General features: G+C 44.8%; 2 protein-coding genes across 2 annotated transcripts; both read right to left on the minus strand.

Moving 5' to 3' along the window:
• Positions 1–1,993: 1,993 nt before the first annotated feature.
• Positions 1,994–2,925, minus strand: LOC102461581 (olfactory receptor 13G1-like). Its single transcript, XM_075912277.2, has one exon. It carries the CDS (start codon positions 2,918–2,920, stop codon positions 1,994–1,996), a length of 927 nt encoding a protein of 308 aa, XP_075768392.2. The 5' UTR covers positions 2,921–2,925.
• Positions 2,926–16,340: 13,415 nt separating this feature from the next.
• Positions 16,341–17,503, minus strand: LOC102460853 (olfactory receptor 13G1-like). Its single transcript, XM_089774381.1, has 2 exons — positions 17,462–17,503; positions 16,341–17,285 (listed from the first exon to the last, which is right to left on the minus strand). The coding sequence occupies exon 2, from the start codon at positions 17,274–17,276 to the stop codon at positions 16,341–16,343; it is 936 nt and encodes a 311-aa protein (XP_089630507.1). The 5' UTR covers positions 17,277–17,285; positions 17,462–17,503.
• Between the last annotated feature and the right edge of the window lie 1,619 nt (positions 17,504–19,122).

Raw genomic sequence — 19,122 nt, forward strand, 5'->3', positions numbered from 1 at the left:
AAAATTAAAATATTTTGATCCTGAAAGGCTGCCGCAGGGCCTCATGGGAGTTTTCGTTCAGGCACCTCATGCTTCTACATTCTAGTGTTAGCTCAGCACCTCTGCTGGACTTCACCTCTCATGAGGGACCCATGAGTGACTCCGTCCTTTCAGAGGGGTAGTCATGTTAATCTGTAACTTCGAAAATAACGACTCTGCTCATATGAGGAAGTGGGTGTTGCCCATGAAGAGTGCGTGATGCTATATATATATTTGTTGGTCTCTAAGGTGCTACAGGACCACTCCCTGTCCTTTCAGGGAGTCCAGCCTACCGAAGAGAAAGAGGCCATCAAACTACAACTTCCACAAGGCACATGGATGACATTTCAGAAGCATTCTCAGTTTTTAATCAAAATATTTCAATGTTTGGCAGAAATATTTCAGAATTTGATTTTGTTTTGGAAGAAAATTCAAAATGTTCAGTGGAAAATCTCCACAGAAACAGAAACAGTGTTTTTTTAAATTGCTTTGTCAATATTTTCTGAAGAGAAACAATCTGACCTGATCTAAGGAGGTCTTTGTGGTCACATTAAAATAAATGATGAAATTCCAGCTGCCTTCAACATGCCAGGCAAGAAGGGCACTGCCCATGCAGAGACCCACTCCCTGGGAAGCACTGTCACTTACAGCAACTGCAAGTGGGATTATCTCAGTCATTTGCCTATGTCAAACAAGCCAGTCCACAACCAGACAATGGTTCTCAAACTAATTTCCAAACCAGTGGGGGTTAAACAGGGGTGACAACTACAGCAGCACCCACCTCAAAAACAGAAACAATCACCAGTCGGCTCCCCAAGACTTACCAAACTCTTTAGATTAACACATCTTAAGATCTGTTTCCTTGCCCTCGGGAGGGGGGGGGGGGCATTGGGGAGAGGGGTTGAGTATTTGCATTACACTGCTGTCACACTTTCCAGCTTTTTCTGTGAAACTGTGAAGCTAGAAAAAACTTTTTCCCCCTCCAATGGAAACCCTATTGTTATGACTCTATGAGCTGCAGCATCAGGAAAACACCGAATAATGGTAGATCCAGGATTCAATCATAATAGCTGATAAAAATGCTTTTAACTGTGTCTAGAAGGAAATCGAGGGCGATTTTGAAAGACGCAGGGTTAGATGCCCGACTTCCGCTGACTCCAGCTGAAGTTGGATACCTACGTTTTCCTTGGGACTTTCAAATTCTCTCCTTTAAAGTATTCTTAAAGGGTGACACTATGCTGGGAAAGGAACTGGTAGAGGTGCTAGGTATTACAGTAAACAGCCAGGGGACAGCTCTACGATTTATGTAAATTACAATCTCGCAGTTGACGTATTTGAAGTTACAATAATTTATACAATGGGAGGATCTAAGCCAATGTTCCTTTCACCATGCCCGATCAAATGGTCCTCCTTCCAAAATGTAACGGTTACTGAAGATTGTATTCCCATCTTCATACACACATGGGGCATGTGAAAAACACACTGGCAGAATTCGTCCTTCTCAGCACGTAGTAGGTCTATGAAAACTAGCATCTTGACAACTGGAACACAGACTGTGTGTCTCTCCATTATACCACATGCACTACAGGCAATTAAGATATTTTGATTTCATTTTAAATAGCAGGCATTGGGCACTGCAAGAATGCAACATTGCATCTATCTGTCTGTCTGTCTGTCTACCTATCCATCTATCCACCCATCCATCCATATCGTTCATTCGCTCGCTCTCTCCATCCCCACACCTTGTCTGTCTGTCTCTCTGTCTATCTATATTGAAACTTGTCAATAGGAAAAAATATTTTTCAAATGTAAAGCAGTCTCAGTGCAGTGCCAGGCAAAGCAGAGGTTCCTTTCTGAGTGTAATCAAAATAAATTAAAAAAGAAGAGGCAACCTGAATGAGCTTTTTCGATAGTGAAGCCAACACTGAAACTCCTGACTTGCCACCGAACCTGCCAAGGTTTGTCCCACCCTGACCTATTTCCCAAGGCGTGGAAGCATTTTCTTGATGGCCATCTTGACATCTTTATTCCGAAGGGTGTAGACGATAGGGTTGACAGTCGGCGTTACCAGACTGTACAAGGTGGCAATGATCTTGTCCTTGTTGAAGGAGTAACTGGAGGCCGGGCGAATGTAGGTGTAGATGACAGCGGAGTAATAAAGAGATACCACAATGAGGTGGGAGGAGCAGGTGGAGAAGGCTTTTCTCCTCCCTTCAGTTGTTTTGATCCTTAAGATGGCCCTGACAATGAAGCAGTAAGAGACACTGGTCAGCAGGAAGTCTCCCATAGCTAGGAAGATGTCTGCTGTGAAGAACATGACCTCATTTATTCGCACTGAGGTGCAGGAGAGAACCAGCAGAGATGGGATCTCACAGAAGAAATGGTTAATAATGTTGGGCCCGCAGAAGGTCAGCTGCAGGACGAGGCCCGTGTGCACCAAAGCGTTGACCACAGCAATGACCATCACGAGGGCAGACAGGCCCATGCACGTGGTCTTGTTCATCATGATGCTGTAGCGCAAAGGATGGCAAACAGCCACATAGCGGTCGTAAGCCATGACGGTGAAGAGCACCATCTCTACCCCCAAACACCAAGTGAAGAAGTAGAGCTGGGCCATACACCCTGGGTAAGAGATAGATTTCCTGACCACCACTAGGTTCCCCAGCATTTGGGGGATGATGGTGGAGGTGCAGATGATGTCCACTACGGCCAAATGGAAGAGGAAAAAGTACATGGGTCTCTGCAGCTTAGAACTGGAAAGGACGGCAGCCATGATGAGTAAATTGCCAAGTAGAGCAATGATGTAGATGGAGAGGAAAAGGACGAAGAGTAAGACCTGCAGTTGGGTGTCACTGGAGAGTCCTACCATGATGAATGTGGTCACAACGCTTTGGTTCTCCATTTCTGGAGCTCTGGAGACTGTTGAGGATGAAGGTCTGGTTGCTGCAACTTCTCTAGTCTGTGGTTTTGGCATTTGTTTTAATCCTGAATTAAAATGGAAAAATGAAATTTTAATTTTCTCTATTTATTGTGTGAAGTTTGGACATTTTTCAATTTTAACCTCTGTGTGTGGGTGTCTAACTAAAACAAATTTTATTTAAACATATTTTGACAGCTCAAATTTTACTCAGACTGAACCTTTTTTTTTCTTCAAAGGACATTAAGATGATACAATATGCTTCTTATTTACCATGTCAGCTGAAAGTGAGAAGAGGCATTCAATGGTACTTTTGTAGCTGGCATTGCCAGGTATTTATATACCAGATATGCTAAGCATTATCACCCGCAAATGTAAACAAACTCATCTGAGCAATTGACCGAACAAGAAATAGGACTGAGTGGACTTGTAGGCTATAAAGATTTACAGGCAGTCCCCAACTTACGCGGATCCGACTTATGTCGGATCCGCACTTACGAACGGGGCTTTCTCGCCCCGGAGGTCGAGATGGCGGATTGCTACCTGCGAGCTCCGGGGCGAGAAAGCCCCGTTCTTAAGCTGCTCCGGCGCCCCTGGTCTGCTGGAGACCGTCTCCAGCAGACCAAGGGCACCGGGCAGGTTCCCGCGCTTCTGAGGCTTTGCCAGAGCAAAGCCTCAGAAGCACGGAAACCCGCCGCTGCTGCGGCTTCAGTCCCGGTGCCTGTGGTCTGCTGGGGACCGTCCCCAGCAGACCACAGGCACTGGGACTGAAGCCGCAGTCGCGGCGGGGTCCCGCGCCTGTGAGACTTTGCCAGAGCAAAGCCTCAGAGGCGCGGCACCCCGCTGCCACTGCGGCTCTGCTCCCCATGTCCCTGGTCTGCTGGGGGGGGGGCGCAGCTAGTGTGCCCCCCCCAGCAGACCAGGCTTTTGTTTTGGACCCTGGGGAAGAGCAGCTGGGGCGCTGCCGATTGGTCCTGCAGGGCCGCTCTGGGCACTACTGGACCAACCCGGCAGCACCCCAGCTGCTCTGCCCCAGGTCCTGATTCAGCCGCTACTGGTCAGTTTCAGCAGTGGCTGAATCAGGACGCCTGGGGCAGAGCAGCTGGGGTGCTGCTGGGTTGGTCCAGTAGCGCCGAGGAGCGGTGCTACTGGAGCAACCCAGCAGCACCCCAGCTGCTCTGCCCCAGGCGTCCCCAAGTCAGCCGCTGCTGAAACTGACCAGCGCTGACTACAGGAAGCCCGAGGCAGAGTTGCTCTGCCCCAGGCTTCCTGGAATCAGCCGCTGATCAGTTTCAGCAGCAGCTGACTTGGGGAAGCTTGGAGTTCTTAAGTTGAATCTGTATGTAAGTCAGAACTGGCGGTCAGTTTCAGCAGCGGCTGAATCTGGACGCCAGTTCCGACTTACATACAGATTCAACTTAAGAACAAACCTACAGTCCCTATCTTGTACATAACCCGGGGACTGCCTGTACATTGTTTTATATTTTACATTTATATTTTACATTTTACATTGTTTACTTGTATAAGGTTAATTGAAAAATGCAATTTATTTGGTTTACCTTTTCAGTGCAAAAATTTGTAATAAAAATAATAACGTACTAAGCACTTTGTACTCTGTGTTGTAATTAAAATCAGTATATTTGAAAATGTAGAAAACATCCAAAATATTTAAACAAATGGCATTGTATTATTAGTCTGATTGTAACACTGATTAATTGTGATTATATTTTAATCTAATTATTCATCATGATGAATCTTTTAATAATTTGACATCCCTAATTTTATTTCAATAGGAAAATGTTTTATCTGAAAAATTTGAAATAGCTCAACCGAGAGGCCTTTGAAACTCTCAGCCTTATCATTTATGGCTCAGTTATTGAGAATGATACAGGACACACACCGACCCATGAGATACCAGGTCTTTAAGTCCTGAATAGAGCTGGGTGGAATTTTATGATCCAAACTTTTTTTTTTTTAACTGAAAAAGTTCAGATTTGGGTCAACCAAAGTAGTTCACACTTTAGGCTGATTGTTCTAATTGAAAATAAAATAAACTGGGGACACTTCTAAATGGTTCATTTGACCAGTTCTGACTATACACATGCTAATATTGTGGGACAGATATTGGCTCCATTCACAAAGCTGGAGAGCCAGAGGTAGTGGGGTAGGCACTTCTACACAGAGCACCCAACTGAAATAGAGAAGACTCATGATCAGACCTCCAGCACGGCTTCCTTCCTCCGCAAGTTCCCCAACCGCCAGGCTATGGGGTGTTGGGATGGTGCTTTCACTGTCTCCCCTGTGGAAGCTGTTCCACTTTACTGGTCACTGGGCCAGAGGAAGAATATGGTATGTGTGGAGGACACATAGATGGGGACACCCAGAGTCCTTGCCCCGTGCATATTTAATTACTAGAACAGTTACCCAGCATTGCTTGGGTCCTTAAGGGCAGGGGAATGAGGGTGTGGGGGAGGGGGGTACAGAAGAGAGGGATGGGGTGTGGAGGGGGTCAGGGCTTGGGGTTGTGTGTAGGAGCAGGAGGCAGGATTTGTGGGGGAGGCGGGGCTGGGGTGTATGGGGTAAAGGAGTCAGGGTTGGGGTGAGGTGTTGGAATCAGGTTTTGGGTGTTGAAGAGGGATCCAGGCAGGGGACTGAGGATGGGGGTGCAGAACTCAGGATTGGGGGTACAGAGGAACTCAGGGCAGGGGGTTGCCATGTGTGGAGGGGCTGAAGAGAAGATTTGCTGGTGAGGAAGGGCTCAGGGCTGGGGTCTTGGTGTGCGGGGGCAGGTGTGGAGGAGCTGGTTAGGGCAGCACTTCCTGAGTGGTGGCTCCCTGTGGTGAAGGCTGCACTCCCTGGGTGGCAGACGTCTCAGGGCTGGATGCATCGGGAGCTGCACTGGCCAGAGGACAGCTCCCTGGTTCTGCCTGTGGTAGGGACCTTGCTTCACAGAGCAGTGTGCAGGAAGCTTACCTCCATCCCGCTGTGCCAATGGGGTTATAGCTCTCCCGGTCCCCATTTCTGACACCCGTGCTGCCCCCCTGTGGGCACCCCCTCCCTTTCCATGTTCTGAAAAACAGTTGGATTCCAGGCGTGTCCCATTGTCCCGATACAACCAAACTCTGACCGTGCTTTAAGTTTGGAGAAGAGGAAGCTTCTGATTCAGTGGGCCTACCTTGTACCATTCAGGAGGAGTTCTTGAACAAACAGATGGATGAACAGAGTCGCTCCCTCACAAACTCTCTCAAATATATAAAAAAAAACGCGTGGTCCTGTGGCACCTAAGGGTACGTTTACACTAGCGCCCTAGTTTGAACTAGGGAGGCTAATGAGGGTGACAGAAATTGCTAATGAAGTGTGGGATTTAAATATCCCTCACTTGATTAGCATGTTCCTGGCCGGTCGCCATTTTGGAAATTGCCTAGCCCGAAATAACTGCCCGCGTCTACACGCGGCAGAGAAGCACGATTCTGAGATAAACCCCTTAGTTCGAATTAACAGTTAAACCTCATTAGGTTTAAACCTCATGAGGTTTAACTGTTAATTCGAACTAAGGGATTTATCCTCATTAGCCTCCCTAGTTCGAACTAGGGGGCTAGTGTAGACGTACCCTTAGAGACTAACAAAAATAAATATATAGGATAAGGAGTTTTGGTGGGTGAAACCCACTTCTTCATTTGATGGGCACTCTCAGGCATAGAGTAGATCTAGACAAAATAGATCAGCAGCAACAATAATGCCAGAGGAAGGACACGTGCGGATAAACAGTTGCTCACTGATTCAGTCTCTACTCCACTGTGGGGAATCATGTGTGGGTCTCACGCATCACCCACGAGATGGCTGGGAATCGATGGGACACACCTTCGACATCAGTCTGAGCTCTAATCCAGACATTCATTTCCCCAAATCTGAGTCAACCATGTAACACTTTTGCAAAAAACCCACCACCGACAAAAAACCCAAATAAACATGACTCTGGGGCGCATTAACAGGAGTGCTGTGAGCAAGACACGAGGAGTCATTCTTCCGCTCTACTCTGCACTGATTAGGCCTCAGTTGGAGTATTGTATCCAGTTCCGGGCACCGCATTTCAAGAAATATGTGGAGAAATTGGAGAGGGTCCAGAGAAGAGCAACAAGAATGATTAAAAGTCTAGAGAACATGAGCTATGAGGGAAGACTGAAAGAATTGGGCTTGTTTAGTTTAGAAAAGAGAAGACTGAGCGGGGACACAATAGGGGGTTTTAACCACCTAATAAGGTGTTACAAGGAAGAGGGAGAAAAATGGTTCTCCTTGGCCTCTGAGGGTAGGACAAGAAGCAATGGACTTAAACTGCACCAAGGGAGGTTGAGGTTGGACATTAGGAAAAAGTTCCTACCTGTCAGGGTGGTTAAACACCAGAATAAATTGCCTAGGCAGGTTGTGGAATCTCCATCACTGAAGATATTTAAGAGCAGGTTGGACAGACACCTGTCTGGGATGAGTTAGACAGTGCTGGGTCCTGCCATGAGGGCAGGGGACTGGACTCCATGACCTCTTGAAGTCCCTTCCAGTCCTAGTGTTCTAGGATTCTATGTTTCAAAAGGGGGGGGGGGACCCACAAAGCTATTGGAACAGTCTTATTACCAGCCCAAAGGAGAATTCAGGGTAAACAATTAATTCCAATGGGAAATGAACGGAGGCAAGAGATCTGTGGAGCGAAAACCCAAAGAAACAGAAAAAAAATGGAATGTCTAATTTCAAAGGCAACTGATACTATCGGGGAAGCCGCTGTATGTACGATATGTTGGAGGAATAGATCTAATAGACAGACCTCGGTCAGGGATGGTCTAGACAGTGTTTGGTGCTGCCGTAAGGGCAGGGGACTGGACCCGATGACCTCTCAAGGTCCCTTCCAGTTCTGGGATTCTATGGTTCTATGATTCCTTTGTTTTTATTAAAAATGTGCAGAATTAAACAGTTCAGGAAATAAACAAAAAAGCTCATAGCACCACCCCAAAATGATTTTTCCCTAATGTTTCTAATGTGCCAGACATTCTGAAAAAGTCATTTGCAATTAGGGTTAAACTATTTTATTTTATTTTATTTAATGGCTGTGCTCCCCTATCTGTTATGTGCACCTCTCTAGCCCTAATACCCTCAGTCCCCATTAACTCAAATGGTCATTAGTAGGGATCACACTTTCTTTTGATAGCAATGATTAGAGCTGACCAAAATGGTGTGTGTGTGTGTTTATAGATATACTCTGCGGCTACGTCTACACTGCCATGATTTTCCGGAAATGCTTTTAACAGAAAACTTTTCCGTTAAAAGCATTTTTGGAAAAGCGCGTCTAGATTGGCAGGACGCTTTTCCGCAAAAGCACTTTTTGCAATCGGGGCTTTTTTTGTGGAAAACAAATCTCTGCTGTCTACACTGGCCCTTTTGTGCAAAAGTTTTTCAGAAAAAGACTTTTGCCCGAATGGGAGCAGCATAGTATTTCTGCAAAAGCACTGACAATCTTACATGAGATCGTCAGTGCTTTTGAGGAAATTCAAGCGGCCAGTGTAGACAGCTGGCAATTTTTTCCGCAAAAGCAGATGATTTTGCAGAAAAACTTGACAGTCTAGACACAACCTGCAAGTTTTAAAAGTACAGTTTTGTTGGTTTTTTTGGTGGAGAGAAATAAATGTTTGATTTTGGGGGTGACTGAGGTTATTTTTCACTGCCCCCCCACCCCATTTTCCACAGGGAAAAAATGGGCTATTTTTTCTCTCTCTGACGAATTGAAACAAAAGCAAAAGATGCGCCCAAATAATCTTATAAATATTTCCATACGTTTGTTTGTTTGTCCAGAAAGATCTCTGAAATGGTCAGAGCTAGAAACACCACATTTTGAATGGATACTACTGATTTCCTGACTTGAATAGCTGGATTGGTTATATCTCGAAATAGGTTCCCCCGGTTCCCCCAGAATCCCAATTGGGCCCATTGATAATTAGCTTTTACTAGCACCTGATCATAGAAACACAAAATTTTGCACAGATTCTACTGATTTCCTAACTTCAATACCTGGATTGGTTATATCTCGAAATCAGGTCTCCCAGAGCCCCAATTGGGCCACTAGTTAGCTTTTAGTAGCACCTGATCATAGGCATTTCCTGGGAAACACGAAATTTTGAACAGATATTACTGATTTCCTAACTTAAATAACTGGATTGGTTATATCTCAAAATCAGTCCCCCGGCTCCCCCAGAGCCCCAATTGGGTCCACCAATAATTAGCTTTTAGTAGCGCCTGATCATAGGCATTTGCTGACTCTTCTGTTAAGCGTGTCACATAAACGGTAACTGAGATCCTTTCCCTATGGTTACGAACTAAGTACTTCATCTGTTCTCCACTAGGCAATGCGTTTTGCAAGCACAGCACTAGCTATGTTAATTTTTTAAAGTAGTATGATAAAAGAAAAAGTATTTCCAGTAAAGTATGTGATGTTACAGTAATTTATGTAGTTCATTTACCACACCTTTTACTATATTTTCCCCGGGCGAAGCAGGGTATTTCTGCTAGTACAAAATAAAATAAAAATATTTGTGTCGAAGTTTTTGTCTCAAAAACACAGCCATGTTTTGAAACTAAATATTCTTCCTCCCAACCACCGCTCACAAAAGGTGCAGTACTCGTGTGCCCTCTCTAGTGTTTGGCACAAACCAAATTCTTGGCGTTTTTAGTTGACTAACTAAGCAGCCCTTCGTCTGACGCAGGGAGTTCCAGCCCACCAACACTTCTACCCAAACAAATGTGTTAGTCTTTATGGTGCCACAGGACTCCTCGCTGTTTTTCTCATAACACACAGTGAACAATACTCCCTGCATAGTCCCTGAGGGCTGGATTTTGTCTGCACCGTCAGCCAAGCAGCGTGAAATGAGAACCGCGATATCTGAACAATTCCTAGCAGCAGAGTTAGGGCTCCACCCTTCTCCTGCCACCTCAAATTAAACTGTTTTTTAACTCATTGGGGAAAAAAATCTGAGTTCAATTCGTAGTTTGAGTCTGGGCTGGTTTACACTTAAACAGTGAGTGGCCCAATTGAGGTCAACAGGATGCTCACCATGGCACTTTTACTCCTGCACTCAAGGCCTAGTCTGCACTCAAGGCCTGTTGTATACTGCACAGTTCAACCAGCACAGCCCTGAGGGACCAGATATACGGTGAGGCGTGAGCCCTGACGGACATAGCTGAGCTGGCAAATTTCTCTATTCTATCTACAAACGCTGCTTGTACCTTCATAGATGGTTTCACTGAAGGGGAGGGAGAAGCCACACCGATACAGGCACATGTTACTGATAGAAGCCCCATCCACTGTTTGCCAAATGTGTTTTTAGGGCCAAATAGGATTTCAACATCATGTAAGTGCCCTTTCAAAGTGGCTGAACTCTGCAGAAAACTTTAATTTTTTTCCCCTCAAGGTTTTGAAAGCCCTCAATCCTGTCAAAATCCAGTTTTCTGCAGAAGCTGAGACCAAAATTAAAATATTTTGATCCTGAAAGGCTGCCGCAGGGCCTCATGGGAGTTTTCGTTCAGGCACCTCATGCTTCTACATTCTAGTGTTAGCTCAGCACCTCTGCTGGACTTCACCTCTCATGAGGGACCCATGAGTGACTCCGTCCTTTCAGAGGGGTAGTCATGTTAATCTGTAACTTCGAAAATAACGACTCTGCTCATATGAGGAAGTGGGTGTTGCCCATGAAGAGTGCGTGATGCTATATATATATTTGTTGGTCTCTAAGGTGCTACAGGACCACTCCCTGTCCTTTCAGGGAGTCCAGCCTACCGAAGAGAAAGAGGCCATCAAACTACAACTTCCACAAGGCACATGGATGACATTTCAGAAGCATTCTCAGTTTTTAATCAAAATATTTCAATGTTTGGCAGAAATATTTCAGAATTTGATTTTGTTTTGGAAGAAAATTCAAAATGTTCAGTGGAAAATCTCCACAGAAACAGAAACAGTGTTTTTTTAAATTGCTTTGTCAATATTTTCTGAAGAGAAACAATCTGACCTGATCTAAGGAGGTCTTTGTGGTCACATTAAAATAAATGATGAAATTCCAGCTGCCTTCAACATGCCAGGCAAGAAGGGCACTGCCCATGCAGAGACCCACTCCCTGGGAAGCACTGTCACTTACAGCAACTGCAAGTGGGATTATCTCAGTCATTTGCCTATGTCAAACAAGCCAGTCCACAACCAGACAATGGTTCTCAAACTAATTTCCAAACCAGTGGGGGTTAAACAGGGGTGACAACTACAGCAGCACCCACCTCAAAAACAGAAACAATCACCAGTCGGCTCCCCAAGACTTACCAAACTCTTTAGATTAACACATCTTAAGATCTGTTTCCTTGCCCTCGGGAGGGGGGGGGGGGCATTGGGGAGAGGGGTTGAGTATTTGCATTACACTGCTGTCACACTTTCCAGCTTTTTCTGTGAAACTGTGAAGCTAGAAAAAACTTTTTCCCCCTCCAATGGAAACCCTATTGTTATGACTCTATGAGCTGCAGCATCAGGAAAACACCGAATAATGGTAGATCCAGGATTCAATCATAATAGCTGATAAAAATGCTTTTAACTGTGTCTAGAAGGAAATCGAGGGCGATTTTGAAAGACGCAGGGTTAGATGCCCGACTTCCGCTGACTCCAGCTGAAGTTGGATACCTACGTTTTCCTTGGGACTTTCAAATTCTCTCCTTTAAAGTATTCTTAAAGGGTGACACTATGCTGGGAAAGGAACTGGTAGAGGTGCTAGGTATTACAGTAAACAGCCAGGGGACAGCTCTACGATTTATGTAAATTACAATCTCGCAGTTGACGTATTTGAAGTTACAATAATTTATACAATGGGAGGATCTAAGCCAATGTTCCTTTCACCATGCCCGATCAAATGGTCCTCCTTCCAAAATGTAACGGTTACTGAAGATTGTATTCCCATCTTCATACACACATGGGGCATGTGAAAAACACACTGGCAGAATTCGTCCTTCTCAGCACGTAGTAGGTCTATGAAAACTAGCATCTTGACAACTGGAACACAGACTGTGTGTCTCTCCATTATACCACATGCACTACAGGCAATTAAGATATTTTGATTTCATTTTAAATAGCAGGCATTGGGCACTGCAAGAATGCAACATTGCATCTATCTGTCTGTCTGTCTGTCTACCTATCCATCTATCCACCCATCCATCCATATCGTTCATTCGCTCGCTCTCTCCATCCCCACACCTTGTCTGTCTGTCTCTCTGTCTATCTATATTGAAACTTGTCAATAGGAAAAAATATTTTTCAAATGTAAAGCAGTCTCAGTGCAGTGCCAGGCAAAGCAGAGGTTCCTTTCTGAGTGTAATCAAAATAAATTAAAAAAGAAGAGGCAACCTGAATGAGCTAACTGCTCCGTAAGGGGACAAATGGGTTATAGTAGAATTGAAGGGTAATTTGTTTCATTGGCTTCACTAGCACTGGCACATCTCCTTCAGTTCCTTGCTTAGCACATTAAAAGACTTCACAGAGAAACCCCAGAGCTACAATTCATTTGCAAATTTGACACAATCAATTTAGGATTGAACAAAGACTGTGAATGGCCAGCCAGCTACAAAAGCAGTTTCTCTTCTCTCCGTGTTCACGCCACCACATCAGCTGCTGGAAGTGGGACACATCCTCCCTGGCTGAATTGACCTCTTTATCTCCGGCCTTCCTCTTGATTGGTACTCCCTTCTTTTCATGTGCCTGTATATTTACACCTGCCTCTGGAATTGCCACGACATGCATCTGACAAACTGAGTCTTTGCCCACAAAAGCTTATGCTCCAACAAATCTGTTAAGTCTATAAGGTGTCACAGGACTTATTGTTGTTTCAACACATTAAGTAGCTAACAGTTTTGGCAGCTACGTACATGCTCACATGCTGGGTCTGGCTGCTGCTCCTCTTCTCCAACACCCTCTTGCTAGAGGAAGATTCTGCTTAGAAATCTTGTGAAATTATGGATCTGCTGTGTAACAGTACTTGGGGTGTTTCCCACTCTACCACAGTCTCCACATCCTGTACGCATCCCTTACGGCAATCACAGTTCATCTGCTGAGTGCGTAAGAGGGGTTAAGCTAAGATGAGTTTCCAGCCTAATATACAGATTGCCATGGGGCTGTGTTTCCCCAGAGCAATTCAGAATAATTACTCCAATGTGGGCTGTGCAGGAAAAACAAACAGATACGCACAGAAATGGCCCTTTTCCTTATTGCAAAGATCACCAAATCTTACTGAAACGTTCTGTATGTATGTTTATTGGGGACATCATTCTTTCAAAAAGCGACTATTAATAATCACTAGCTTTAGGAGAGGGCTTTTCGTCCACAGAGCTCAACTAGTGTTATTACGGATGGTCAGTGTCATTATGTATCTATAAGGAAACTAACACACATGGGGTATGTCTACACTACAATGTTAGTTCGAACTAACGGACGTTAGTTCGAACTAACATTCATAGGCGCTACACTAGCGCTCCGCTAGTTCGAATTTAAATCGAACTAACGGAGCGCTTAGTTCGAACTAGGAAAACCTCATTTTACGAGGATTAAGCCTAGTTCGAACTTACTAGTTCGAATTAAGGGGTGTGTAGCCCCTTAATTCGAACTAGTGGGAGGCTAGCCCTCCCCAGGTTTCCCTGGTGGCCACTCTGGCCAACACCAGGGAAACTCTATGCCCCCCTCCCGGCCCCGGACCGCTTAAAGGGGCACGGGCTGGCTACAGTGCCCGTGCCAGGTGCAAGCCTGCCAGCACCCAGCCAGCAGACCCTGCACCTGGCACGGCACAGAGCCACCCACCCGATGTCCCCCAGCCCACCCCTTCTTCCCGGGACCAGGCTGGCGGCTTCCGGGAGCTTGCCCGGGACCGCAAGAGGCGGGCACCTTCCTGGGCTAGTGCAGACATCGTGGACCTCGTCCACGATCTCCGTACTAGGCACAGGAAAGTGGCCGTCTAGGGCAGGAGAGCAGGAGGCCGTCTAGGGCAGGAGAGCTGCCAGCCTGGCCACCCTGTGTGCAGCTCAAGGTGTGCATGAAAATCAAGGGGGTCCACCGAGACCCCCGACCCTGAGCCCTGAGCTTACAATGGCCGTCCTGGGTCAGACCAAAGGTCCATCTAGCCCAGTAGCCTGTCTGCCGACAGTGGCCAACCCTAGGGACCCTGGAGGGGATGGACTGAAGACAGTGACCAAGCCATTTGTCTCGTGCCATCCCTCTCCAGCCTTCCACAAACTTTGGGCAGGGACACCACTCCTACCCCCTGGCTAAGACTACTCCATGGACCCAACCTCCATGACTTGATCTCACTTCCCTTTAAACTCTGTTCTAGTTCTAGCCTTCACAGCCTCCTGCAGCAAGGAGTTCCACAGGTTGACTATTTGCTTTGGGAAGAACAACTTTCTCTTACTAGTTTGAAGCTTGCTACCCATTCCTTTCCTTTGGTGTCCTCTAGTCCTTCTTTATGGGAACTCATGAAGAACTTTTCTGTATGCACCCTCTCCATCCAACCCCTGCTTTTAGAGACCTCTATCCTGTCCCCCCTCCATCTCCTCTTTTCTAAGCTGAACAGTCCCAGTCTCTGTAGCCTCTCTTCATCTGGGACCTGTTCCCAACCCCTGATCATGTTAGTTGCCCTCCCCTCTTCCAGCCTTTCTCTTCCCCTCTCCCACCTCCTTTTCCCAGTCTCCCCCAGTTTTGTTCAATAAAGAGAGATTCTATTTTTGACCACACGTTTTCTTTATTTTGTACATCAGGAAGGGGGGCTAGGGAAGGGTAAGTGGAAGGAGGTGAGGGAGGAATGGGGTACGAGCCCCCGATGGGGAGGACTGGGCTGGCTCTGCGGGCTTCTGGGGGTGGAAGCTCTCCTGCAGCCCCCCAATTGTCCCCTCTCCCCAGATGGCAGCCTGCGGCAAGTGCAGCCGGTCTGATGGCTGAGTGGCGTGATGTGCCCAGTGTGGGCACTCCGGGCACTCCAAGCCAGGACTGGTTTTCAAGCGGAGCACCCCTGAGAACTGTCTGTCTGGGGTGGGGGTCGGGTCCCTTTAAGCGCAGCCTTCGGCTAGCCTGAGACAGCATCTCCACGCTCTAAGTCCTCCTCTGATGCCCTGCCGGCACTGCTTCCGGCCATCCTTAAGCCCTGTTCAGGGTCCACTCAATGCGGACTTGCTAGTTCGAATTAGCAAAACGCTAATTCGAACTAGTTTTTAGTTCTAGACGCGTTAGTTCGAATTAGCTTAGTTCGAATTAACTAATTCGAACTAAGTTAGTTCGAACTAACTCTGTAGTGTAGACGTACCCTTAGACAGACATCTATCAAGGATGGTCTAGATGCTGCTTGGTCCTGCCATGAGGGCAGAGGACTAAACTCAATGACCTCTTGAGGTCCCTTCCAGTTCTAGTGTTCAATATTTCTGTTGATTGATTTTGTTTGTCTGTGCCTTTTTTCTTGGAATTTAATAAAAGGTTAAATTGATATGTAGTGATGGTGGTTATCAAAGGACTCAGCTACAATAACTGAAAATAAAAATCCATCCTCATTCTCCTGTATATTATTGTAACAGCAAACTATGGTTTAATCAATATTTATTACTTGGATTAGATTACTGGGTTAGGTTAGTCCATGTCCACAGAACAGGTCTTTTGAAGACAAAAGACTCCAACCACCTACATTCCAATGTTGAATACCTATCTTTATAATTAGATAAAACTGTATTCTCTTAAATTGTTGTTATTTTTTAAGCCGAATCAATGATACATGGAACAGGATCTGTCCACATCTCAACCATTCTGACTGGAAAGTTTGGGGATTTTAATGTCTTGAAGGAAGTTCAAGAAAAGTGAGAAGGCCAGATCTATTTTGTTACCCTGCTTACTGATTAAGGAATAGATCTGTAGAGTCTGATTCGATGAGACAGCATGCAAAGCAACTTGCTACAAAATGGGCCTGCTATTTTTGTATATTTAGGTGGCTGGTTTTATTTTCAAAAGCACCGGGACTCCAGATGCCGATTGAAATCCATGATTTTTAAGAGCATGGGTGATTATTTCGAATCTCAGTAGGTACATAAATATCTTTAATATATGGTTCCAATGTGCATTAGTCCACCTAGCACAACTTAGCGCAGTTCCACTCCTGTTAATAGTGCCCGATCTCTGGTCAGTGTGATACAGCAGTGTCGGTAATACACATTCCTGCTGCTGTGAAATGTTGTAGATACATAGAAGTGAATGTACCGTCATATAATTCACGTTTGTTGAAGTCCATAGTTCTGCAACAATACACCCCCCACACACATTGAGTTGGCTTGGAAGGAGCAAGAGAGGTAAGAATCAGGTGAACCCTGTGCATAATTATTGTGTCGGTGTGAAAGGAAAGATTTTCCGGACACCCACTTTAACCTGCTTATTGCGCAGACTGTAGATGAGGGGGTTCAGGGTGGGAGTCACCAGCGTGTACATGACAGCCGCCGTCCTGTTGTTATCCAGAGTGTTACTGGAGGTCGGCTGGATGTAGGTGTAGAAGATGGAGGAGTAGTACAAGGTGACCACGAGCAGGTGGGAGGAGCAGGTGGAGAAGGCTTTCTGCTTCCCTTTGGCACTCTGGATTTTCAGGATGGTGATGATGATGAAGCTGTAGGACAGGACGGTCAGCAAGAAGTTCCCCATGGCCAGGCAGATGTCAGCCATGTAGACCATAATTTCATTGAGGTAGGTGGAACTGCAGGAAAGTGCCAGCGTGGTTGGGAATTCACAAAAGAAGTGCTGGATCAGGTTGGGCCCACAGAAATCTAAGCGCAACACAAGTAGGGTGTTCACCAGCGAATTGAAGACACCCAGCATCCAGACACCTGCTGCTAAGTTGATGCTAATTCTCTTGCTCATCAGGAGGGCATAGCGCAAGGGGTGGCAGATGGCTACGTACCGGTCATATGACATGACAGTGAGCAATACAAGTTCCGTCCCGGCAGAGAAAGTGAAGAAAAAGAGCTGGGCAATGCAGCCCCCAAAGGAGATAGTTTGCGTCTCCTGCATCAGGTTTTTCAGCATTTGGGGCAGAACCGAGGAAGTGCACAGAATGTCGACTGTAGCTAAATTGGCGATGAGGAAGTACATGGGGGTGTGCAGTGGTGGGTGGAGGACCACAGCCACAATGATCAAAGAATTGCCCATCAGGACAACTATATAAATGCCCAAGAAGAGCGCAAAAAACAGGCCCTGATGGTGAGGATGGTCAAAAAGGCCCAACATGATGAATTCGGTCACTCTGGTGTGGTTGCTGGGTTCCATTTCTTGAGTGTGCCTTCTGTTGGCAAAAGAGTTACTGTCAGGTATTGTATCAGAAACTACAGCATTGTGGCAACCAAAGCATCTACAATTACCAAGAGAGATAGAGAGACAGAGAGATAGACGGAGACAACACAGATAGATAGATAGATAGATAGATAGATAGATAGATAGATAGATAGATAGATAGAGGGGGGTGTGGGGATAGATAGATAGATAGATAGATAGATAGATAGATAGATAGATAGATAGATAGATAGATAGATAGATAATCTTGTTTTACTCTAGATATTTCACAAAGCATATGAATAAACTTCGTGACATTAAAATATATTAGCACAATGATATGTCTTAAAGCTACTAAATCTACATTATCCTAATATTTGAGGGAGGAAAGAAAAAATAAACCCCTTTCATATTTTTAAATAGAGATGTGTGAAGCCATTGGGAATATTGACATAAACGGCATAAATTCACACTATAATCTTCACTATCATTTGTAAACTAAAAATCTGATCTAAACTAAGATTCTACTTTATAAGTGAATGTCTCAAAGATTGGATTCAATATAGTAGACGGTTATTGTATGTGACTTATACCAAGTATATGAACAAGGCATAATAATGAATATATTTCTATATAATAAGGTGCACTAAAATGGACTTAATTTGCCTTTCAGGGTTCCTTGTGTCAAACTTCAGTATAATGAATGATATTGGTGAATGACTCTCATTTGATCTGCTATGCAACTAATGTTAATTAGGACCTACAAAATTTGATTTTGATTTTTTTATGATAAACCACTTAGCAACATGTTGCTTCATTGTTAGGAATAGCATGCACAGAGTTTGATAAGCCCTCTATTGTGTATTATATATGTCTCTCTTTGCCCTCATGCTTAGTCCTATTATAACTTTATGGCTTTGGCTGATGTTTCTTTTGCTCCTGTTTCAGAAAATGAGGGTTATCCCTTTTGAAGACAAAGGTGTGACTGAATTGTAGAAATGATGATAACGAGAAGACTATCAGGGAAAAGAAATCAATCTTATCATGAAATCATAGCAGAGTCATTTTTCTTATTTCAGATTAGAATATTTTAAAATAAATTGTTACACTTTGCATCACATTTCAGATTTGATTGACAACTTTTCAGGGTTGAAAGAATAGGTGGGGAATCTTTCCTTTCACACCCATTGTATGATATTATAGCTCCATTGAGTTTAGACTCAGTGGAAATTAAATTAAAAGCAATCCCACCGATGTATGTAAATATACATTAGATTTGCATTGGTCAAAATATAGTGTAAGATTCATAAAAACAGTTGTGGATATGAGTATTCCTTCAAAACACAGTTAACAAAACTGCAAAAAACACAACGAATCACAGAAATGAAATTTGGCTTCATTTTGACAAGAATAGAGAGGAAATAATCACTTCGTTATCAACTAATGTCACTAGATGTTAGTGCCTAACTCTTAGAAATGTTGAAATACCATCCTAAAAAAGCCAGAACATTCCATTTACAAGCAGAATGGTTGAGAAAGCAAGCAAGCAAGAGGAGTGTTCTTACCTCTCATTCAATCTTCCAGTACCAGAAAGGAAGCTGTAATTTCAGAACAGACCCTGAATGCCTTATGAATCACCAAAGACAACTGTTCTTCATATACAGCAGCCTTCTGTAGGGAGATCTTCCATCCCTTGTGAATCGGGGCAAGAGCTAACTCTCACGCAAAGCCTCTAAGGAGAAGGTAAATGGACGTAAACTAAATCAGCACAAATACAACTTTTAAATGAAGCTGACAACATTCCTCTTGATGTAGACATAGATTCCTCTATGCATCTTTGCTA

The sequence above is a fragment of the Pelodiscus sinensis genome, chromosome 30, assembly GCF_052426305.1.
Source record: "Pelodiscus sinensis isolate ZL-2025 chromosome 30, ASM5242630v1, whole genome shotgun sequence".
NCBI classification, from domain to species: domain Eukaryota; kingdom Metazoa; phylum Chordata; order Testudines; family Trionychidae; genus Pelodiscus; species Pelodiscus sinensis.

What these genes read in the sequence shown, in the direction of transcription:
- LOC102461581 (XM_075912277.2), bottom strand. Translation starts at nt 2,920, where the DNA reads ATGGAGAACCAAAGCGTTGTGACCACATTCATCATGGTAGGACTCTCC.
- LOC102460853 (XM_089774381.1), bottom strand. Translation starts at nt 17,276, where the DNA reads ATGGAACCCAGCAACCACACCAGAGTGACCGAATTCATCATGTTGGGC.